Source organism: Alexandromys fortis, unplaced genomic scaffold, assembly GCF_014885135.2.
Source record: "Alexandromys fortis isolate MF-2015 unplaced genomic scaffold, M_Fortis_MF-2015_v1.1 scaffold_78, whole genome shotgun sequence".
Lineage (NCBI taxonomy): Eukaryota > Metazoa > Chordata > Mammalia > Rodentia > Cricetidae > Alexandromys > Alexandromys fortis.
In genome coordinates, this window is record NW_026067977.1 from 5,630,411 (window position 1) to 5,652,812 (window position 22,402).

A 22,402-nucleotide genomic window follows, 5' to 3' on the forward strand; every position below is an offset into this window, starting at 1 on the left:
CCACAAAAAACAAAAAAAAAAAAAAAAAAAAAAAATCCTGAAGTCTTATCCTCAAGTTAACAATTCCTCTCAAATAAAGCCAATGAGAAGGGAGCACTGAGAGGGTCCTTGCATTATAAAGACAAACAAGAAGAGTGAGGAAAACAACCATTTATAAAACACTAAGTCAAAGAACACAAAATATATCCTGTGTTTGCAAAGGACAGAGAGCAACACCACAAGGACATAAGATGGGCTGTAGAAAGCCATTTGGGGGTGGGTTTTTGTTTGTTTGTTTTGTTTTGTTTTGTTTTTGTTCATCTCCTTTATTTTGTTGTTACAATAGTTAAGAGAAATTTAAAAACTTAAAAACAGAAATACAAACCACAGACAAAATCTCTCAGGTCCACATTCAGGATGCTTTGCCCTGCTAACAACTCAGGATGCGCACAGCTGACATTCACAGAATGGTGAAAGTTGTTATCCACCAGCCACTGAAGCAGCCATTTCAAATGACAATCGCAGAGCAAACTGTTTGTGTTCAGAACACTGCAGAAAGAAAACAAGGAAAAGAATCTTTCATTTTAGCTTTACTCTAGTTTCTCCAGTATAACTTTGCTACACATTGATGTATAGCAAAAAAAAAATTCACCTAATTGTAAGAAAACAGTTAGCCTTAATTACATGTCAGTGTTATGAAATACATCAAAAAAAGACTGAAGGACAAGAGAATCATTTTAGATTAAAGACAAGTAAAGAGTCATTTCATGCATGCATGTTTGTTATGAGACAAGAGTTACTCAGGCTGGCCTAGAACTTAGAATCTCAGAAATACACAATGACACCTACCGACACATGATTCTTGTTTGGGGGTAGGGGTTCTAAACAGGGAGGGATATACATGTGTATATATTATATGCATGTGTATATACTTCTGTGTGTTTGGTTTGTTTGCTGGAGATGGGGACTCATATATTCCAGGATGGCTTTGAGTTCACTGTACACAGGGATGACCTATAACTTCCAGTCCTTTTGCCTCCACATCCCAAATGCTAGAATTTACGGCTGTGCAACACCACATCTGGCTTAACTGGGAACTAAACCTAGAGTTTCTTAGGCATGCTAGGAAAGCACTTTACCACCTAAGCTGCATCTCCAGTCACGGTGATATTTCTGATATTGGAAAAATTTGAAGATAAGCAATCTTCTAGATATAATTTTGTAAATGTTAATTTCATTGAGTATGAAAATGACATTGTAGCTATGTAAAAAAATGTCCCTGGTTTTAGGAAATACATGCCAAGCTATTCAGAAATAAAGTATCATAACATCTATAATTTTTTATTTTAATGTGTGATGAATGTTTTTCCTGCATGTATATGTACTATGTGTATATGCCTGGTGTCTGAGGACATTTAAAGAGTATCAGATCCCCTGGAACTGGAGAAACAGATGGTTGTGAGCATGAAATGTGGGTGCAGAGAACCAAACCTGAATTCCCTGCAAAACCACCAAGTGTTCTTCATGGCCAAGCCAACTCTCCAGTCCCTCAATGTCTTTACAACTTTTAGATGGTCTGAAAACAAGACTTATATGTACAATGTCTACATAAAAACTATATATGTGCAGAGATGCAAAGGTGAAGGTGAGAAAAGAACAAGGGGCATTGGGTAAGTCTGTCAGAAGGTGAATAACTAGTATATTCAGGTGAAAGGGGTGTGGATAGTCATGTACCTGGCTTACGTTCCTGACGTTTAAATTCTTGAAACATTGTGGGCAAGGCTAGTCACAGATTTTGAAGCGCTGAAAGAGCTCTATGTGGGAAGTATGTTGCTATTTTCAAATTATTTCATCAAGACTGAAAGCACTTTAGCCCTCTGGCAATATACTTCAACTCAGAGTAAGAGCCACTTTTAAAAAATGTTGTCTATAAAACAGATCCCTTTGAGGAATCAGTGTTTTTCTCTCTGTGATCCCTTAGCAGAGAAAGCAAACAATTTGGGGAACACTACAACTCATTCTTTGTGCATGATTTAAATGCTCTATTAACTTGGTGGGAAGGGGGATCATGCCACAGTACATGTATGGAGGGTCACTCCTTCTACTGATCTGGGAATCCAACTCAGGTCATCAGCCTGGGAGCCTAGAAACTGTTTTTACCTCTTTAAACCATCTACCCAGCCCTTAAAATATTTTTAAGTCTGCACTTATTAAAATTTTTATGCTTTTTGGCGTTCCTCCTCACGCTTTGTGATACTCTTGAGTTACATATAAAAGATACTTTTGCGGGGGCTGGAGAGATGGCTCAGCGGTTAAGAGCATTGCCTGCTCTTCCAAAGGTCCTGAGTTCAATTCCCAGCAACCACATGGTGGCTCACAACCATCTGGAATGAGGTCTGGTGCCCTCTTCTGGCCTTCAGGCACTCACGCGAACACAATATTGTATACATAATAAATAAATAAATAAATATTTTTTTAAAAAAAGATACTTTTGCTAATATTTTATTATATAATATTCACACACTTCAGGGAAAACTCTGTGTGTTCCTGAAAGTTTCTGCAAACAATATAATACAAAAGTGCTTCAGCTTCAAAGAGGTTCATGGGAAAATGTGGTTAAGAGCTTGTTTTATTATGCAGTTATTCCTGTGACAAAAAAAAATTCAAAATTATGATTGCTAACACTATAGCAGATAGCAAGAACTATAAACAAATTTCTAAGAACTTGAAAAAAACTTCCAAAGTATTTTAACCAACAGAATGTTTAGTATCACTTAATTGACGTTTTCTAGGTAACATACCACATAAATTAGTTTATTGCTTCCCCTTTCATAAGGCAAAGAAATAAAGAATTTTCAGGAAGAGTTGGGTGTTATAACATGCTACTTGGGAGGCTGATACAAGAGGGCCACTTAAATCCAGGAATTCAAAGCCAGCCAGGTCAACATAATGAGACTATGGTTGTTTGAATAGCTATGACCCCCCATAAACTCATGTGCTTAAATGCTCAGTTGATAGGGAGTGGCACTATTAGGAAGTGTGGCCTTGTTGGAGTAGATGTGGCCTTGCTGAAAGAAGTGTCATTGTAGAGGCAGGCTTTGAAGTCTTATATGCTCAAAATAGTGTGACAGTCTCCTTGTACGGCCTGTGGATCATGATGTAGAACTCTCAGCTCCTTCTCCAGCACCACGTCTGCCTGCATGGTACAAAGTCCTGCCATGATGATAATACACTGACTCTTTGAAACTGTAAGCCAGCCCCAATTAAATGTTTTCCTTTGTAAGAGCTGCCATGTCGCAATGTCTCTTTACAGTAATAGAAACCATAAGACAGAGGGCCCATATAAAAAGGGCTCAGGCAGGGCATTGTTGGCACATGTCTTTAATCCCAGCACTTGGGAGGCAGAGACAAGGAGATCTCTGTGAGCTCGAGGCCAGACTGGTCTACAAAGCAAGTTGCGGGACAGCTAAAGAGTGAAACCCTGTTTCAAAAAATAAACAAACAAGCAAACAAACAAATGAACAAATAGGGCTCAGAGCATAAGAGGCTTACTCTTGCTCATTCTTGCTGTTCTGAGTGCATGCCCACACTCTCTCCATCTGAGAATGAGGGGAAAGAAGCCATCTGCAAGCCAGGAAGAGAACTGATACAGTGGTATAAACTTCTGGTGTCTTGGTTTTAGACTTCCCAGCCTCCATACTGAAATAAACTTCTTTAAGCCAAAAGGGGCGGGGGAGGCTCACACGATGATTAAGTAGATAAAGATAGTTGCCATGAAAGCCTGGTGACCTGAGTTTGATACCAGAACCCATAGATAAAGGTAGAAGAAGACAAGAATCTACAAAGTTGTCTCAGACCTCTACACATATGCTACAGCATACAAGCCTCTCCCACCCTACACATCAAGTATACAACATACAATTTTTTTTGATAAAGTCATAAAGGCTAGGGATAGATCAGTGCTAGAGCATTTGCTTGGCTCTGGGTTTGAATCTAGCACTACAAAAGAAAAAAAATTTCAAAGTGTTAGCCAAGTGATCCCAAAGTGAACCTGAAGTCAGAAAGTAGACTTTTATATAAAATTTATCTTGAGACATTTGTCAAAAATAAGGCAAGGTTTGAACATTAGACTACACAAGATCACATTAAACTAAAACAATCCCTATCTATTTAGCCTAGAGGATCGGGTACCCTCACAGAGACACATATGTAGGCAAAACACCAATGTACATAAAATAAAAATAAACCAACTGTCTATAAAGAGAGAGACCATGATCCAATCGAGTATACAATGGATGAAGAATGAATGTCTCTTTAAACCGTTATTTCACTGTATCTCCACATGATCTAGGGAACCACTCCTCCCACCCTGACAACAAACAGTGAGTCTCCAGTTAAGCAATTTGTCTACTGTGACAAGTTATAAGGACTGGAGTAAATCTCAATCTGTGGTAAGAACCAGTTTTTACATTTTCCAACCTATTACAAATCCAATGTACTTTAATAAATTTGTTTAAATGTTTATCTATCATATATGTGTGCACAGATGTTGTGGGAGGGGGGTAGCATACACATATGCCACATTCTTTTCAGGGGCATGGTGGACAACGGCAGGGTCTCTCTACATAATCCTGACTGTCCTGGAACACACTAAGTAGAACGGACTGATGTGAAACTCATAGGGATCCTGCCTGCTTCTGCCTCCCCAATGCTGGGATTAAAGGTGTGTGCTATCATGTCTAGCAACATGTCATGCACTTGTGTGGAAGTCAGAGGGCAACTCATAGGAGTCAGGTCTTCCATCATGTGGGTCCTGGGATCAAACTCAAGATTGAAGGCTTGAAGGCAGGCACCATTATCCATTGAACCACGTCACTGTCCCAAAACTAAGTCCTTTATAAATTACTACAAACTACAAAGATGTCATAATTATATCAAATTGTTGTACAAATTCCTACAAGCTTGCTCTTCATTTTTATCACTGACTTGTCATGAACTGATTCTATTGCATGCCCTTTGAGTAGCCGCTAGCCAAAGCGCTTAAAATATTGATTTTTCCAACATCACAATTTAAATTAATAACAATTCCCAGCTAACTCCCTTAACTCAGAAAAATCTCTACACTAATAAAAAACAATTTTAGGGGCTGGAGAGATGACTTAGCAGTTAAGAACTCTTATCGTGCCAGGTAGTGGTAGCGCACAGCACTCGGCAGGGTGGATCTCTGTGAGTTCGGAGCCAGCCTGGTCTACAGAGTGAGTTCCAGGACAGCAGGACTGACCTCCTTGAACTCATACATGCATGTACGTGGTGCACTTACACATAAAATGATTTTTAAGGCAATTTTTAAAAAATACATAGAAGATGCTGAAGAAATGGCTCAGTGGCTAAAAGCACTGCTCTTTCTCAGAACCTGAGTTCAGTTCCCAGCACTCACAAGGCAGCTCACAACTGTCCATAACATCAATTCCAGATGATCTGACACCTTCTTCTGGACTCCACAGGCACCAGAAGCATACATGGTACACAGATATACATGTAGGCAAAACACTACACATTTAAATTTTTACTTTAAAAATGTGTGAAAAAAGTATAAAACACTATCTTTTTCTACTGTAACATTTAAATTGCTGACCATTTTAGTAGTTTAAATACATTGAAATTAATAACTCAAAATCGTAGAGCAACTTCACAATGTAAAAGAACAAAATTCACTGCTACCCACCTTAACCAATCACAAGGTAAGAACTGGAGACACATGTTTCTGATAATCCAGAAAGTAAAGTACACATTCGAGCCCAGAAGTGGTGCTAAGGATTCCTACTTGTGAGCACATGGGCATGCTCAGTGCCGGATATCTTTAAACGACACCAGCACTGAAACAACTCAATATCAACACTTCTAGATATCCTGCTTAAATTACATGCTTCTGAAAACACCTGAGTCACCGTCTTTCTTTATAGACAATGAAGAGCTACAGAGATGGCTCAATGATTAAGAACATTGTCTGCTCTACCTGAAGACCCAGGTTCAATTCCTAGCACCCACATGGTGGTTCACAATCATCTGTAACTCCAGTTCCAGAGGATCTTATGACCTCTTCTGGCCTCTGTCCCCACCAAGCACACAAATGGTGTACTTTACATACAAAAAGCACTAATAATTAAAAGAGAAAAAAATTACTTACAGTTCCTTTAAGTGAGTCTGAGAAAAAGCATTTTCTTGGATAGACATTATAGCATTGTTGTTCAAATCTCTGAAATCAAGAGAAATGCAAAATCAGTAGCCATCTCTATAGTAAAGCTACATAAATGCTTTATTGTTCATGTACACCTCCCAGGGACAGCAAAAGTTGTTTTGTTTTGAGGCAATCTCAGTATGCAACCCTGTCTGGCTTTAAACTTGCTATGCAGACCAGGCTGACCTCAAACTCGGGAAAATTAGCCTGCCTCTGTCTCCTGAGGACTGAGATTAAAGGCAGGCACCACAACCAGCACAAGGATTCTGCAGTGAGTAAATATATATGAAATACTTACAAATACTCAAGGGATTCAAGACCAATGAATGCTTTCTGTGTAACTGACTTAATCTGGTTTCCTTGCAAGATTCTGAAATAAAATAAAATTAATTAAATATTTATCTATACAAAGTATACTAAGTTAAAAGTCTATAGTGTGGCTTAGTAACACATTTTTAAATTACTTTTAATTATGTGTTTGTGTGTAGATGGTGGGGTAGAGGTATGTTCATGTGAGTGCTGTGTCTATGGAGGCCAGAAGAGGACATCAGACCCCTTCAAGTGGAAGTTACAGGTTGTTACGAGCTGAGAACCAAACTCAGGTCCTCTGAAAGAATAGAAAACATTCCTAACCTCTGAGCCATCTCTTTAGCCCCTTTAATGGCTTTATTGAGACATAACTGAGAGAAAAAACTATACACACTGAATTGGGGCTTAATGAAAGCAAGCATTTATTTTAAAGAAAGTTATGAACTTACTAATTAATGCAAAGCGCAACATGACATTTCAGAGCTCCTCTGAGCTCCTCTGAACAGTCATCCTAACCACTAAACTGCTGATACTTTGCCACTGCTACACGAGGTTAAATTCCCCACTTCTCTCCTTAATAAAAGATGGTCAGATTAAAGACATTCAGACAAGTATAAATATTTGGAGAAAACCTTCTCAAAAAGATGTAAAATGCTTCATAGGAGAATATTTTCTCCTATTATTAGACATATTCCCCACATATCTCATGATTAAACATACTACTACTCAACTACACTTTCTGAAAGCATTTATTTCTCTTACTTGAATGGAAAATTCTATTCTGTAACTTATTCAAATCCTGCATGATTTAGAATGCAAACTTGTCATTATAGAAATCAGTATGGTGGGAGGCTAGAGAGATGGCTCAGTAGTTAAGAGCACTGGCCGCTCTTCCAGAGGTCCTGAGTTCAATTCCCAGCAACCACATGGTGGCTCAACCATCTGTAATGAGATCTGGCTCCCTCTTCTGGCATGTGGGCATACATGGAGGCAGAATGTTGTATACATAATAAATCTTTAGAAAAAAGAGAAAGAAATCCTCAGGGTTGCCCATTGGTCCCAATTAAAAAAACCAGTACAAGCAGGAGAGAAATCCTGGAGGCAGAATGTTGTATACATAATAAATAAATAAATCTTTTAAAAAAAAAAAAAAGAAAGAAATCAGTATTGTGGTTCCTCCAAAAACTGAAAATAGAACTACCTTGACCTAGCTAAGCTACTGGTAAATATATACCTGAAGGACTCTGAGTCAATATGCCACAGCCTAGGTGTCCACTGAAACATGGATGGATGAAGGAAAGGTAGCACATATATACAACACAATTTTATGCAGCCATAAAGAAAAATGGAAGTTTCGGAATTTGTAGAAAAATGGAAACAACCAAACGTTTTCTCTTGTATGCAGAGGCTAGACTTAGAATTATATACATGTGTGTAATAAATGTGTTTGTAGGTCATAAAACTGAAAAAGGTATCATGAGAGGGGAGGAAAGATCTTAAGGAGAGTGGGAAATACAGCATGGTACATAAGTCCTAAGAAAGCAGAAGGAACTACCTGGATGTAAAAGTGAACCACACAAGCAGAGAGGAAGTGGGAAGAGGACAGTAGGGGAGGGGAATGAATGAGAACAAGGAATAATAAAACATATGGAAGGATAACATTCTATGATAAAACCTATCTCTTACAATACTAACCTGAAACTAAGAAATAAAAAAATACATTTCCATAGGAATACTTTATAAATAAAAAGCACCTAAACAATAACAAACTATTTGACAAACAAAGCTCCTTCCTTTAGGAGATGATAGAAAGCCTCAGACTTTCTAGCCATATAAAAAACACATTATCCAATAACATTTAGAATTGCTCCTTGAAAAGACCATATATACACAAACACCACAGATACATACAATTTAGTGAGACTTTTGAGTCCAGCAAAGGCTTCACTAGCATCTTCTATGGCCCATGAAATTTCATTGTTTCTCAAATCTCTGAAAGTGTCAAGGAGAAAAAAGTGTTAATCAACATGACTACCATAAACTAGGCAAGATCATGGTATGGCAGGATAAAAGGATACATGCTAATTTTGACCCTTGTTTTAACAATTATTACAGTGAAAACTCAGTCCTACTTTTTAAAGGATTATTTTTGATAAACACAGAAGAATTAATAAATTAAGTAGGCGTGTTAGCACGTGACTTTAGTCCAGCACTCAGGAAGCAGGCAGGAGGATCTCTGTGAGTTCAAGGCAGCCTGACCTACATAGTGAGTTCCAGGATAGCCAGAACTTCATAGAGAAACGCTGTCTCAAAAATAAAAACAAACAAACAAATAAGCAAACAAGCCAAGCAACCTGCTAAGGTTACTAATCTTTCTAGTTAACCACATCTAATTGTACTAGCCTATTAAAAATTGTAGACAGGATTGTACATAAAGAAGGGTTTCAAGATAAAGAAGATAGATAACAGCTTACAAATGTAATTTTAGATTAATGGGATTTCTGGGTGTTTCAAGCCTTCCTCTGGGTCCTTAACCTCAAAATAGCTCAAAAAGTAATACCAACACAGAGCTTCACAGCTCAAGAGCAATCTAACATTCCCCTTGGGAATCAAAAAATGGTATGCCCACGTGCTAGAGTAGTCACTGTGTTTTCTTGAAAACTACAGTCTTTTAAAATCCACCATCCCATTCTCAGAGGAAGTACAGTTGTATATATCATGTGCTGATAAAATATCAGTTATATTAAAAATATTCAATCACAAAAAAATTTAATCAGTTTGCTTCCTAAAGCCATCTTACACTAAACTAAGACACATGTTTTCTGATTTATAAGATTACATAAAGAGGCTTCTTTTTTTTTTTCCAGACAGGAGACAGGGTTTCTCTGTGTCACAGCCCTAGCTGTCCTGGAACTAGCTCTTGTAGATGAGGTTGGCCTCGAACTCACAGAGATCCACCTCCTGAATGCTGAGATTAAAGGTGTGTACACCATCACCGCTCAGCTGAGAGGTTTCTTCTTACTTAGCCCTCTTCAAGCAAAACGATAACATAGTTCATAATTAGTAAGGTATGGTGGCACATACCTTTAATTTCAGCACTCCAGAGACAGAACTCTCTGAGTTTAAGGCCAATTTGGACTACATATACAGGTATGCGTTTTTGTATGTGTGTATGTGTATGTAGGTTTGAATGAGAAATGGCCCCTTTAGGCTCCTACAGTTGAATGCTTGATCCTCAGTTAGTGGAACTATTTGGGAAGGATTAGGGGGTGTGGCTTTGTTTGAGGAGGTATCACTGGGAATGGACTTGAAAATTTCAAAACCAGGTCAGGTCCAGTCTCATTCACTTTATCTCCATTTTGTGGATCAGATGTAAGCTCTCCATTACTGCTCCAGTGCCCTGCCTGCCTGCCTGCCGTTACATGTTCCCCACCATGATAGTTATGGACTTACCCTCTGGAACTGTAAGAAAGTCCCCCAATTAAATGCTTCCTTTTATAAGTTGCCTTGGTCATAGTGTTTCTTTCCTTTTTTTTTTTAAGATTTTATTTATTATTATGTATATAGTGTTCTGCCTGCATGCCAGAAGAGGGCACCAGATTCTATTATAGATGGTTGTGAGCCACCATGTAGTTGCTGGGAATTGAACTCATGACCTCTGGGAGAGTACACAGTGCTCTTAACCTCTGAGCCAGCACTCCAGTGCGGTCATAGTGTTTCAACACAGCAGTAGAACTAAGACAGGAGTCAGTATCAAGAACTGGGGTACTGGTGTGATAGGCCTGACCATACTCTTATTTAAAGAGATATGGCAGACTTGGGACTTTGGATGAACAAAGCAGTTGAATGCTATAGTAGGGCTTAACTGGGCCACCCTAGTAGGAGCATGGAAGACTGAAGTGCTGAGAGCAATGTGTCCTATGAAGACCCAGTTCAGAAGGTTTCAGAGGAGAAGAATATTAGAGACCATTCTTGTGATGTGTTGGCAAAGAATGTGGCTGCTTTCTGCCCTTTGTCCAAAAAAAAAAATCTGTCAAAGACTAAATTGAAGAGGTTTGGACTAATGTCACTGGTAGAGACTTCAAAGCAGCCTAGCACTGACTGTGCTATGTAGTTATCAGTGATCACTATCACACAGATCTACAATGAAAAGGAGCCAATAATGCAAAAAGAAATAGAAAATAAAATATACAGTTGGGGTGGGGAGTACATTGGAGTGTATGTAACACTGGAGCCAAGCAAGCCCACAAAGATGAGAAGTTTAAAGAAAGGTCTGATGCTAAATGGAATAAAAGAAATGGTACCTCAGGGCAAAAACCAACTCAGCTAATCCTATAACTTATAAAAAGGAAAGTTTATGTGGCAAAGGAAATCACCAAGTCAAAGCTTATGCAAATGTAAGTCATGGAAGAGACCATGTTTTAGCCCACGCAGTGGAACTTCACACTCTGGCCACACTACTCTGGTTTGATCAAGGATACAGGAAAGGAATTGTAGCATATTCCTCAGCAATTAGGGAAAGTCGCTTAGGCAAGGTGTGTGGCAGGGGAGTCCCTTCATGGTGGCCCAAAGAGGCAATTTCATGAAGCTATTAAGGTGAAACCTGGGTAATTACATTGGAGATCCCAAGATGATGGCGATGCCAGAACTATGGACACCTGTCAAGAGCTATAGACAGGTGTAGAACCCACCAGAGAAACGTGCTGCAGTCAACAAAGCTGAAAAAGTGGGATATAAAAAACCACCTACACTGCACATAGAGATACAGAATTTGGAATTTGCCCTGCTGGGTTTCGGTCCTGCTTTGGTCTAGTGTTTCCTATGCCCCCTTTTCTCTCTTTTGGAATGGTAATGTACATTCTGTACCACTCTATGTTGGAAATATTTGATTTTTGATTTTACAGGGAATTATAATTAGAAGACTGCCTTGAGTCTCAGATGAGACTCTGGACTTTTTAAATAGTGTTGAGACAATGAAAGACTATGAGGGCTTCTGAAGTTGAACTAAATGCATTTTTCATCATGATACTGCTAACAATTATATAGGGCCAGGGAGTGGAACATGGTGGTTAGAATGAGAACAGCCCCCATAGGTTCATATGTTTGAATGTTTGATCTCCAGTTAGAACTGTTTGAGAAGGATTGGGTTATGTATGTCCCTGCTGGAGGAAGTGTGTCCTTACTGGAAGTGTGTGGCTTTGTTAAAGGAAGTATGTCACCAGGGTTTTTGGTTTTGAGGTTTTAAAAGCCCACACAGACCCAGTCTTTCTGTCTTCTGTCTGGGGATCAAGATATAAGCTCTCAGCCACTGCTCCGGTGCCATGCCTGCCTACTGCCATACTTCCTGCCACACTCCCTGCTATGATGCTCATGAACTAACCCTCTGTAACTGCAAGAAAAGCCCCAATTAAATGCTTTCCTTTTTAAGAGTTGCCCTGGTCAAAGTGTCTCTTCACAGCAATAGAACTAAGTAACTAAGTATAATAGTAACTAGACAGTATGCATCATCAATATGAGAGTATTTTCTCATATTTTTTATGTCTCCTTCTCATTGGTGGTTAGGTCCCAAAATTTGGAGCCTATCTCTTTCCTGAAATCATTTATTAATTTTGAATGTAATAATCACAAAGTATTCTAATCAAGAGCCATTAAGAATTTAAATTATGAGAAAGGGGCCCCTAAGAAGGGACAAAAGACATTCTTAGGGGGAAGGGATAGAACCCAGGAGATATAAAAGTAGGAAGAGGAAAAACAAAGTAGAAATGTTTACATGGGAAAGGAAGCAGGGGAGTAGGGGAGGATGAGGAGAAGAGGGAGAGGAAAGGGTGGGAAATTAAATCTATGGATATGGTTTTAACTAAACACACCAAGGCTGAGGGAGTCTCAAGGAAGAGGGAGGGAATGCAAATGCAAGGGCAGGAAGAAGGATTGGAATGCTGTGGAGCACCGTCCTCTGGGCATGACACAGCAGAACAATCTTAAACTCTCAGAAGCAGTGCTCACCCACATAAAATGAGGCCCATCCTGGAGAAAACCAGCTGTCAGAGGGTTATCACTGTCCCAAAACTCACCCCCACACACCCAACCCTTGGTCTCCTGAGCAGGTCCTGCTTTTCCCCATCCTCTTCTACAGTGCCTGGTAGATAAGTGCTTCTCAAGAACACAAACCTCTTGTAAGACTTGTCCTGGACTCTGGTATTACACATGTGCTACTAGTGCAATAAAGTGAAGGCTGGCTGCCCAGATACATAATTTATCTAAGAAAATAAATTTCATAAAGAAAAAAAGATGAGGTCTCACAGACACTACTACCTGAGCCAGATTTTATAAGCAATGAAATTTATCAATGGTCCTGCTCCACTGAACAAGGTCAATAATCAATCGACAGCAGCACATGGACGCGCACTTCACACACACACACCATTTAGCCAAGCATGATAGTACATGCCTATAATCCCTATACCTGGAAGGCAGAGCTAAGCTACACACTGAGATGACGTTAGTTTCTTTTAGGCAAAGAATGAAGATGTAGCTCAGTAGTAAAGTGCTGGCCTAGCATGCTCAAGTTTTACACCATAGCACTGCCCCCAAAGACCCAAAAATCACACAATGCAAAAAGACACGCAGCAAACTACCACAGCGAGCAGACTGCTACCACTATCCACCTACATCCTTCCAGACAAGGCTGGAGTTCTGGTACACTACCCACCAAGAGAGCAAGCAATGACTGCATTCTAACACTGCCAACTGGCATGGAAAGGCTTTGATGTTATGAGATTAACTCAGAATTAAAGTGTAAGCTGCAGTAAAATTTATTTATGGGATAGAGAACAAAAGAAGCACAAAATACTAGCATATATCCATTTTCATACTGATTATTTTCATTCATTTGCTTAGTTTCAATCTAAAACAGATTTTAAAAAACAAAACAAAAACTTACAGTGTTTGAAGATTAGAAAGAAACCTAAATACACCATCAGCAATATGAGTGACTCTATTGTCACCTAAATTCAATCTCTCCAGTAAACTCAAACCCACAAAGGCAGATTCATCAAGGCGGGTCAGTTGGTTATTGGACAAATCCCTAAAAAACAGAAAACATTGAATGTCAAAAATTATTGTATTTAGCCCAATTTTACTCCATTGACATGCTAAGTTTAGGGTTTCTAACAAAGACCGAGGAAATACAGATGCTAGCTCTCATGACTACCATGAGCTAAGTAATTTACTCCAATCTGCTCTAGTCTCACACCCTCCCATGAAACACCACTCAACACTTACAGTTCAGATAGTCTCTGGCAGAACTCCCATGCGTCGGGGCTGATTCTTTCAATAGCATTCTGGCTCATATACAGCTGCTGTAACATTCGCAAGCCATATAGCCACCCCTTGCTCACTCCTGTAAGGTTATTATGTTCCAGTTCTCTGTACAATTATAGAGAGAAGTAAGTAACTCAAAACAAGACTTCAATACCAAGATTTTAAATCTCACTTAAATGTTTTGACAAACAGATACCTTAGCTGAACTCTAGTGACCTAAGAAACTTAAGATCTAGCCCTAAAGAAACTAAGTATCTATAAAACAAACACACCAAGTGGTATTGGATTTCTGGTTCAGATAAATTCTGGTGATTCAAAACAATATAATTTATATTGAAAAACTTAACAAAATTACCAGTTAAATAAAAAAAAAAAACTTAAAAGTCTCTATGAAAGCATGTGTGAGGCCATGCTTCAGCCTTGGAGGGGAGGAGGAAGGGGAAGAAAATGAAGGTTTTAGCATGTTACCTCACATCAGAAAAACCATGTATCTCTGTTAACTAAGCAACTACACTAGCTATTTACACTAGCTATTAAAAGCCCAGCAAGAGTCCTCCCAACTCTCCCCTATCCCAGTACTTACAACTCTTCCATATTATTCAAGCCAAAAAACGCTCCATCTTTGAGTATGCTAATTCCATTTCGCTGCATTTTCAATGAGCGTAAAGAATCAAGACCTTGGAAAGTGAGGCCTTCTACAGTTTTAATCCTGTTTCTTTTCAGCTCCCTTGAACAGAATATTTCAGTTAGAAACTGGCTGAGTTACTCTAACAGTAATTTAAACAGAAAAACAGCTGTAGAGGAAAACTTGTCTCTTACAATCCATAATTTTGATACTCACAAGAATTGGAGATGAGGCAGCTTGAAGACTTTAGGTGGAATCATGCTAATTCGGTTACGATTTAATTTTACCACTAATAAAGAACCCGATAAGTTGTCAAAGCAACCGGCCTCCAAGGTGGTTATCCTATTATTACTCAAATTCCTAAAATGACAAGGTAGCAGCAAAAGAAAAGAAACAGTGATAACTAACCAAAGTCTGTAACTCTGGCTCCAATTCCATCACTTAGCTATATACATTTTGTCAAATCATTTAACTGCTATCCCCACAGCCCCCCAAATTATGCTTTTTTTTTTTTAATGTCAGAAAAAAGTCATGTGCCAAGGTTGTAATGAAGTCATGGGACACACACACCATGCAAAGGCATGAACACCCAAGCATCGTGCTTTTTGTGTGTGTATTCATGTGTATATGTTGTCCAGGTGAATGTGTATAATGTGGGGGGGGGGGAGTTAGAGGCAAGAGCAGTATGGGGGGAAGAGAGGACTACCTCTACCATTCTCTGACTTTAATACCTCAAGACAGGGTCTTTCCTGAAACCAGAAGCTAGTCACTCATGGAACCAGGAGTCCATCATTTTGGCTAGACAGGCTGGCTGGCCATCCAAGTCTCACTACCCCCAATGCTGGAGTTATAGACACACACAGTCATGTCCCTATTTTCATATGGGTGTTTGGGATTTGAACTCAGGACCTTGTGTTTGCAGAACCAAGCATCTGTACCCACTGAGCAATTTCCTCAGCCCCTAACTACTATTTTAGTCACAAATCACTTAATTGCTTTCTCCCTACATCTACAAAATTAATTCTGTGCTGAAGGTACAGCTCAGAGATGGAGTGCATATGGCAAGGTCCTGGGGGTTTGAGCCCTGATATTGAAAAACATGGGGAAGGTGAGACATGGTGGTATATACCCTTAATCCCAGCACTTATAAGACAGAGGCAGTTGGGTCTCTGAGTTTGAGGCCAGCGTGGTCTACCTGATAAGTCCCAGACCAGCCAGGAAAACATAGTGAAACCCTGTCTCAAAACAAATAGGGAAAAAGTAAAGGTCTACTTCATTTAGGATGTTATAAGGTAGTGTGAATGAGTATGCTTTAGAAACTGGCATGCAAGCTAACTAACATCATCATTACACAGGATAAGCTACTATTTAACAAACAATAACAAAGTATTCCTAGTTTACTTTTTACAAAACTGCTGATTAGGACTGGAGGTGTGACTCATGGGACAGCAACTGCCTAGTGTGATAAGATACTGATTTGGTTCCCAGTACCAAAATGAAAAACTCTCAAACTAAATCTTGTGCTGACAAGATGGCCTAGCAAATAAAAGCACTTGCCAAACAAGCCTAACAACCTGAGTTCCATCCCCGGGACACAAATAAAGATGGAAGAAAAAAATTGAGCACTATTAGAGCACACCTTTAATCCCAGCACTAGGGAGGCAGAGGCAGGGGGATCTCTTCATTTCAAGGCCAGACTGGCCTACAGAGCCAGTTCCAGGACAGCAGGGATACACAGAGAAACCCTGTCTCAAAAAACCAAAAGAAAGAAAAAAAAAAAAGCAAGCAAAGGAAGGAAGAAGGAAGGCAGGAGGGAGGGAGGAGAAAGATAGAGGTGGAAGACAGAAAACAGTTGTACAAAGCTGTCTTCTGACCTTCACACTCTTGCTTTAAGACATTACATCACCCCATGTACAATAACAAACAAATCAATGTTACAAATCTCAAACTTTGCTCTCAATGCCTAGTAATTTTTTTTCTGGCAACAGAGTACTCTTTCTTTTCAGGTGAAGTAGAAGAATAAATAACTCCAAAAGCCCAAAACTAAGCTTATTTTACACATGAATATCAAAATTAAACAAACAGCAGACATTTGAGGGAATGTGGTTAACCAATGAAACACAGAAATGCACTTTAAAGAGAGTCCAGAAAGCAGGCAGGCCCAGCCCACTGTCCCCTTGCAGTTTACTCCAGAAATTATCCTCCCCATCAATTCAGTAACTCTAGGTCTCTATTTTACTCACAGGGATTTCAGCGACATTTGAGGAAATGAAGACGTCTTGATTTCTGTTATGATATTGGAACTGAGGTCTAAACTCTCGAGAGCAGAGTAAAGCTGAAGTGCTTCTGCATTTATTTCTGGTATTAAATTATGGACTCTATAAAACAAGGATTAAACTGAAGTTATTGCCAGTGACCCATTTCAGGCCACAAGGAAACTAAACAATTAGAAGAAAACGTATGGACTTTTTAAAAACAAATAACAGGTACTGTTATATTCCAGTGACAGCAGATTGATAGGAGGTGTTGGTTCTCCAAAACACATACACACCAACATACAATTCATAATTTAAAAAAATGAAGTCTTAACTTACAGTGAAAGCAGAGTAATATTAGGTGTTGGTTCTCCAAAGTACGGGATCTCTGTTAGTTCATTGTAATTCATTTTCCTAAGCAAAAGAGAAAACAGTTTTGAAATTTTAATGGTAGAAATTACCTCCTGAATTCTGGTTTTTTTTTTTTTTTTTTTTTGCTAATATGTTAGTGTATCCAAATTCGGACAAGTCTATGACACAGAATAAGTTAGACTAATATAAAATGTGGTTTTGGAGAAATTGGAACTTTTCTTCTTTTGTGTAAGATTTTTATTATTTCTAATGACATGAGAAGAAGAGGGTTGTACACATTAAGTGCAGTGCATCCCCTGAAGCTTAAGTTACAGGTGGTAGTAAGTCACACAATATGAATGATGGGAATCAAAGTCAGGTCCTCTACTAACCTGAGCCATCTCCCCAGCTCTGAGAAATTAGAAATTTTAATGTGTTACTCCATAGTAAATGGCTTACCATTAAAATCAGTATTAAATGCTAGATGTGTTTTTAGCACACCTGTAATACCATTACTTGGGAAAAACAGAAAAGAGAATGTAAGTTCAAAGTCAGCCTGGATTATAACAAAAAGACCCTGTCTCAAAAAGCAATAGCAACAACAACTACAAAAATCAGTATTACAAAGGCTAGTTCCAGATATGACGATGACACACACCAGCAATCCTAGACCTTAGAAGATGGATGTAGAGGATGCATATGTCCAAGGCCAGCCCACACAGTACATTCTAGACCAGTCTAAGCTATGTAGTAAGATTCCATCTTTTTAAGAAGGGGGGTTGAAAGGCCAAAGAGTTATGGTTTAATTGTTAAGAACACTGGATGTTCTACCAGAAATCCCAGGTTTGATTCCAGCACCCATATGACAGCTCACAACTGCCCTGAACTCCAGTTCCAGGGTATTTGACTTCCTGTTCTGGCCTCTGTGGACCCTGCATGCATGACGTGCACAAACACTCAGACAAAATACCCATTCACATAAAATAATAAAAACATTGTGTTTTTTTAAGGGAGTTAAGAAGTGCTGTAATTATATTTTAATTTTAAAAATGTTTAAAAAGGGGGCTGGAGAGATGGCTCAGTGGTTAAGAGCATTGCCTGCTCTTCCAAAGGTCCTGAGTTCAATTCCCAGCAACCACATGGTGGCTCACAACCATCTGTAAAGAGGTCTGGCGCCCTCTTCTGGCCTGCAGGCATACAGAGAGAATATTGTATACATAATAAACAAATATATAAATAAATAAATAAATATTTTTAAAAAATGTTTAAAAAGGGGGGCTGGAGAAATGGCTCAGAGGTTAAGAGCACTGGCTGCTGGCTGCTCTTCCAGAGGTCCTGATTCAATTTCTAACAACCACATGATGGCTTACAACCATCTAGAATGAGATCTGGTGCCCTCTTCTGGCAAGCAGGCACACATGCAGAAAGAATACTGTATACTTAATAAATAAATGAATCTTTAAAAACATGTTTAAAAAGGAGGAGGGTGGAGATATAGCTCAGTGACAGGAGAGTAGCATAGCTGTGAGCTGCCTCACATGGCTGTTGGGAATGGAACTCGGTCCTCTGGAAGAACAGCAAGTAGTCTTAACCACTGAGCCATCACTCCAGCCCTTCTTTCAATTTTTTTCACGCATCTCTAGATTAAATATTCCCAAATTCAGACTGAAGAAATGGTTCAGGCAGCAAAGTGCTTGCTATACAAACATAAGGATCAAATTTAGATCCCTAGCACCAATGTAAAGCTGAATAGAGTAGTACACATCTGTACACCCAGTATGGAGGTGGAGGAAGTAGAAATCCCTGGTATGCATGACCAGCCAATCTAGCTGAGTCAGCAAGGCCCAGGTTGAGAGCTACTGTTTCAAAAACTAAGGTAGAATGAGGCCGAGAACCTGAGGCTTGACAGGTTATAGGCCCTAGAGGGAAATCTACTACTATTCTGTTAAATGAACACATCAATAAAACGACTCTTAATGACATACTGCTATGCCCAAAGATCAATGTATCTCTCAACCCTTATCAGAGAAGCTTCTTCTCCTTGAAGCAGATGGTAATCCATGTGCAGAGAGTAAGAAACTTTGGAATGCTCAGCCCTGAATGGATATCTGTATCATACCCCTTCATCAAGGTTCAGGGATGCATGAAAAAGAGGGGGCAGAAAGACCCTAAGAGTCAGAGGTGGCAGATGACCTCAGGAAAACAGCTGTCTTCTTACACAAAACAGGGCAAATGTACACACGAACTCACATAGACAACAGCATGCACAAGGCCTGCACAAGCTCAAACCAGACAAAAACCCCTGGAAATGTGAACACAAAGTCCCACTCCAAGATAAAAAGCTGTTTACAACTGATAACTGCTGGGAGAGAAAATCAGTTTGTTTTCAGTGGAGTGATATTGAGTATATCAACCATATCAAGGAAGGCTCCACGTTCAGGAATAGCTAGCCAACACAAATTACCATGTTTGTTTAGAGATTTTATTTGCTTGCTTAGTCTTTGTTTTTTAAGAGAGAGAAAGAGCACTGATTAGGTGCAGAAGCAAGTGGATTTTGTGAATTCAAAGCCAGACTGATCTACAAGCTGAGTTCCAGCACTCAGGAGATAGAAGCAAGGGGGGGGGGGGGGGGATCTCTGAGTTCAAGGCCAGCCTGAGCTACAGTGTAAATTCCAGGACAATCAGGGCTACACAGAAAAGCCCTGTTTCAAAAGAAGAACAAAGTCAAAAACAAGAAAGAGAGAGATAAAAAACATGAAGTTGGGTGAGGAGATATGTGAGGATCTGGGAGGACTTGGAGGAAGGGAAAGAATGTGGCCAATGTAATATATTCTCTCTCTCTCTCTCTCTCTCTCTCTCTCTCTCTCTCTCTCTCTCTCTCTGCCTCTCGGTTCTTCTCCCCTTCTCCCTTTCCCCTCCATAACCCACTAAATAAATATCCAACCTTACTCTGCATGGTGTGCCTATCCATGTCTCTGTCTCTTGCCCACCACCACATGGCTCCCTGCCCGGGACCAGCCACCTTCGGAGACCTGCAGCCTGGTCTCATGGTGTGCACATCTATCTGTCTCTCCTTGAGGCCTGCTGCAGCCACTCGGGGAACTGCACCGTCCCTGCCTGGGACTGGCTGCTCTCAGGACCGCTGCCTGCTGCCATATAGCCTGCTGCCACTGCTCGGAGACCTGCAGCATTTTTGCTGGTGCAACTGCCAGGGATCCTGCAGCATTTTTAATTAATCCATTATAGTCAAAATATATAAAATTCTCAAAGGATAAATAAAAACATTATTTTAAATAAAAAGGTAGGCAAGCAATTCAGGAAGACACCTAATGTTCATCTCTGGAATCCACAAGCACATCCAAGAGCACAGGCAAAACACAAACATACACCAAAAAATACTCAAATTCATAATTGGGTTATTTCAAAGATCATAAGAGTAAATAAATAAAAATAACTTACACTTCTTGTAATGTTTGTGATTCCAAGCTAATGTTCCAGTTAGACAACCGGTTATGACTCAAATCCCTGAAAAAGACAAATATACATAGCTTAGTGGTGGAAGCTGAACCTCACATAAAAATAAAACAAAACGTGAGCTATATAGATATATCAATGTTAGAGAGACCAAGATCCAGGCACTCCCTAGTATGTCCAAGGAAGGGAGGAAGTACAAAACTAAAATGGAAATACTGGAAGTCCTACTAAAGGTAAATTTTTAAAGATTCATTTTAGCCAGGTGTACATGCCTTTAATACCAGCATTCAGGAGGCAGACTACTCAGGCAGAGGCAGAAGTTTTAGGCCAGACTGAAGATAGGGTTATCAGCACTCAATATGGTCCTTTGCAAGATTCCTCTCTTCAAGAGTAGTATGTGTCCTTAACCTCTGAGCTACCTCACCAGTCCCTAACTGTGAATACAGGGCATGGTACAGAATTGTCTGTAATTCTCAGCACTAAGAAGGTAGAAGTAGGAGGCCCAGCCAATGTGAGGTTTGCCTGGTATCACAGTAAACTCTAGGACAGTCAGAATTACATAGTAGTCTCAAAAAGAAAAAAAACGTGCAACTGAATTTCATCATTACCAAAATAAATGCTTATGAATAAGTCCATCCAAATTTCAAAACAGATTTAATACTTTTCCATTTTCAATGTGTTTTAGTAATTTAGAATATATTAATATGGTTCCATAATAAAAGCAAAAGCCAACTATGATGATCCATACCTATAATCTAAGCACTTAGAAAGCTGAGGTAGGAGGAACATAAACCTCAATCCAACCTGGGCTGTATAACAAAAATTTTGACTCAAAAACAAACAAGCTGGGTGTGGTGGTGCACTTGGAAGGCAAAAGTAGACAGATCTCTGTATCTCTGAGTTCCAGACTATAAGGCTACATAGTGAGAAACTGGGACCCTGTCCCCGCCCCCCCCAAAAAGTCAAGTATAAAAGAATAGAAAGTCTTCTATCCTTGTTACCAGCTTCCTAAGTCTGTCTTTTTCCAACAGCAACAAATGAAACTACTGTGTGATTGCAGCCCTCCAAATGTTTTATGCATACGCCAGCAAATTTTTACACAGATGATAACGTACATTTGGTTCACTGGACCACATTGGACATTTGTCCCTTGCTTTCTTCACTTAACAATGAGTTTCTTTATCTCTTGTAGTGATTATATAATGCCAGATTAGCTGTTAACAAATCTGAAGGTAGAAGTCACAAGTCAAAATGAGTGTTTCTATACTAAAACTTGAACTGAGTTGCATATGCAATGGTGATACACAAAGGCTAACACTAGCATGTAAAGCTAACCTGTGCTCATAGCAAGACCCAATCTCAAAAAGCAAGCAAACAAAACGAATTGCATGGGTCTTCTTAAAAGGAGCAATTCAACTTCTGGAAAAGGTAATGAATCTCATTCAAATTATGTTGATGTTGGTGACAGTTTTAGCTTAATATTTATTAAGTGGTGGACAGTCGTCTGTGTACAAATAGCTAAATTAGCACAAAACTACAAGACAAATATATTTACAATCCTCACATTTGCCAAGCATGCAAACTAATAGCTTGTCAACCCAAAGTCACACAACTAAAAGTAGAGAAGCTATTTATTCAAAATTTCTTTCCATCTCAGACAACTAGCTAGAGTAGAAATTTCACTAAAGTTCATCCTGAGCTTAAACTTTTGAACAGTCTTTTTAAAATTCACGTGGATGATTCCTGTCATCGTTACAATGTTAAAGTGGATAGAATGTAGTCCACACGAGCTGTTTGCCCAAGAGACTTACTATATGTCTAGCAATAGGGACACACTGGAGAAACACTACA

At 39.3% G+C, this 22,402-nt stretch overlaps 1 protein-coding gene across 3 annotated transcripts in view; it reads right to left on the reverse strand.

Moving 5' to 3' along the window:
* The window catches only part of Lrig2 (leucine rich repeats and immunoglobulin like domains 2), a 47,440-nt gene that overhangs the window by 13,916 nt on the left and 11,122 nt on the right, over nucleotides 1-22,402 (reverse strand). For 2 of the 3 annotated variants that reach the window (XM_050157539.1, XM_050157538.1), the window contains exons 2-12: nucleotides 20,537-20,602; nucleotides 17,066-17,140; nucleotides 16,715-16,849; nucleotides 14,688-14,831; nucleotides 14,430-14,573; nucleotides 13,808-13,951; nucleotides 13,467-13,610; nucleotides 8,438-8,518; nucleotides 6,516-6,587; nucleotides 6,167-6,235; nucleotides 365-528 (exon numbers count right to left, since the gene is read on the reverse strand). In XM_050157539.1, the coding sequence (XP_050013496.1) occupies nucleotides 365-528; nucleotides 6,167-6,235; nucleotides 6,516-6,587; nucleotides 8,438-8,518; nucleotides 13,467-13,610; nucleotides 13,808-13,951; nucleotides 14,430-14,573; nucleotides 14,688-14,831; nucleotides 16,715-16,849; nucleotides 17,066-17,140; nucleotides 20,537-20,602 (1,238 nt within the window). The remainder of the gene's footprint in view (nucleotides 1-364; nucleotides 529-6,166; nucleotides 6,236-6,515; nucleotides 6,588-8,437; nucleotides 8,519-13,466; nucleotides 13,611-13,807; nucleotides 13,952-14,429; nucleotides 14,574-14,687; nucleotides 14,832-16,714; nucleotides 16,850-17,065; nucleotides 17,141-20,536; nucleotides 20,603-22,402) is intronic. The other variant, XM_050157540.1, reaches the window with a different exon arrangement.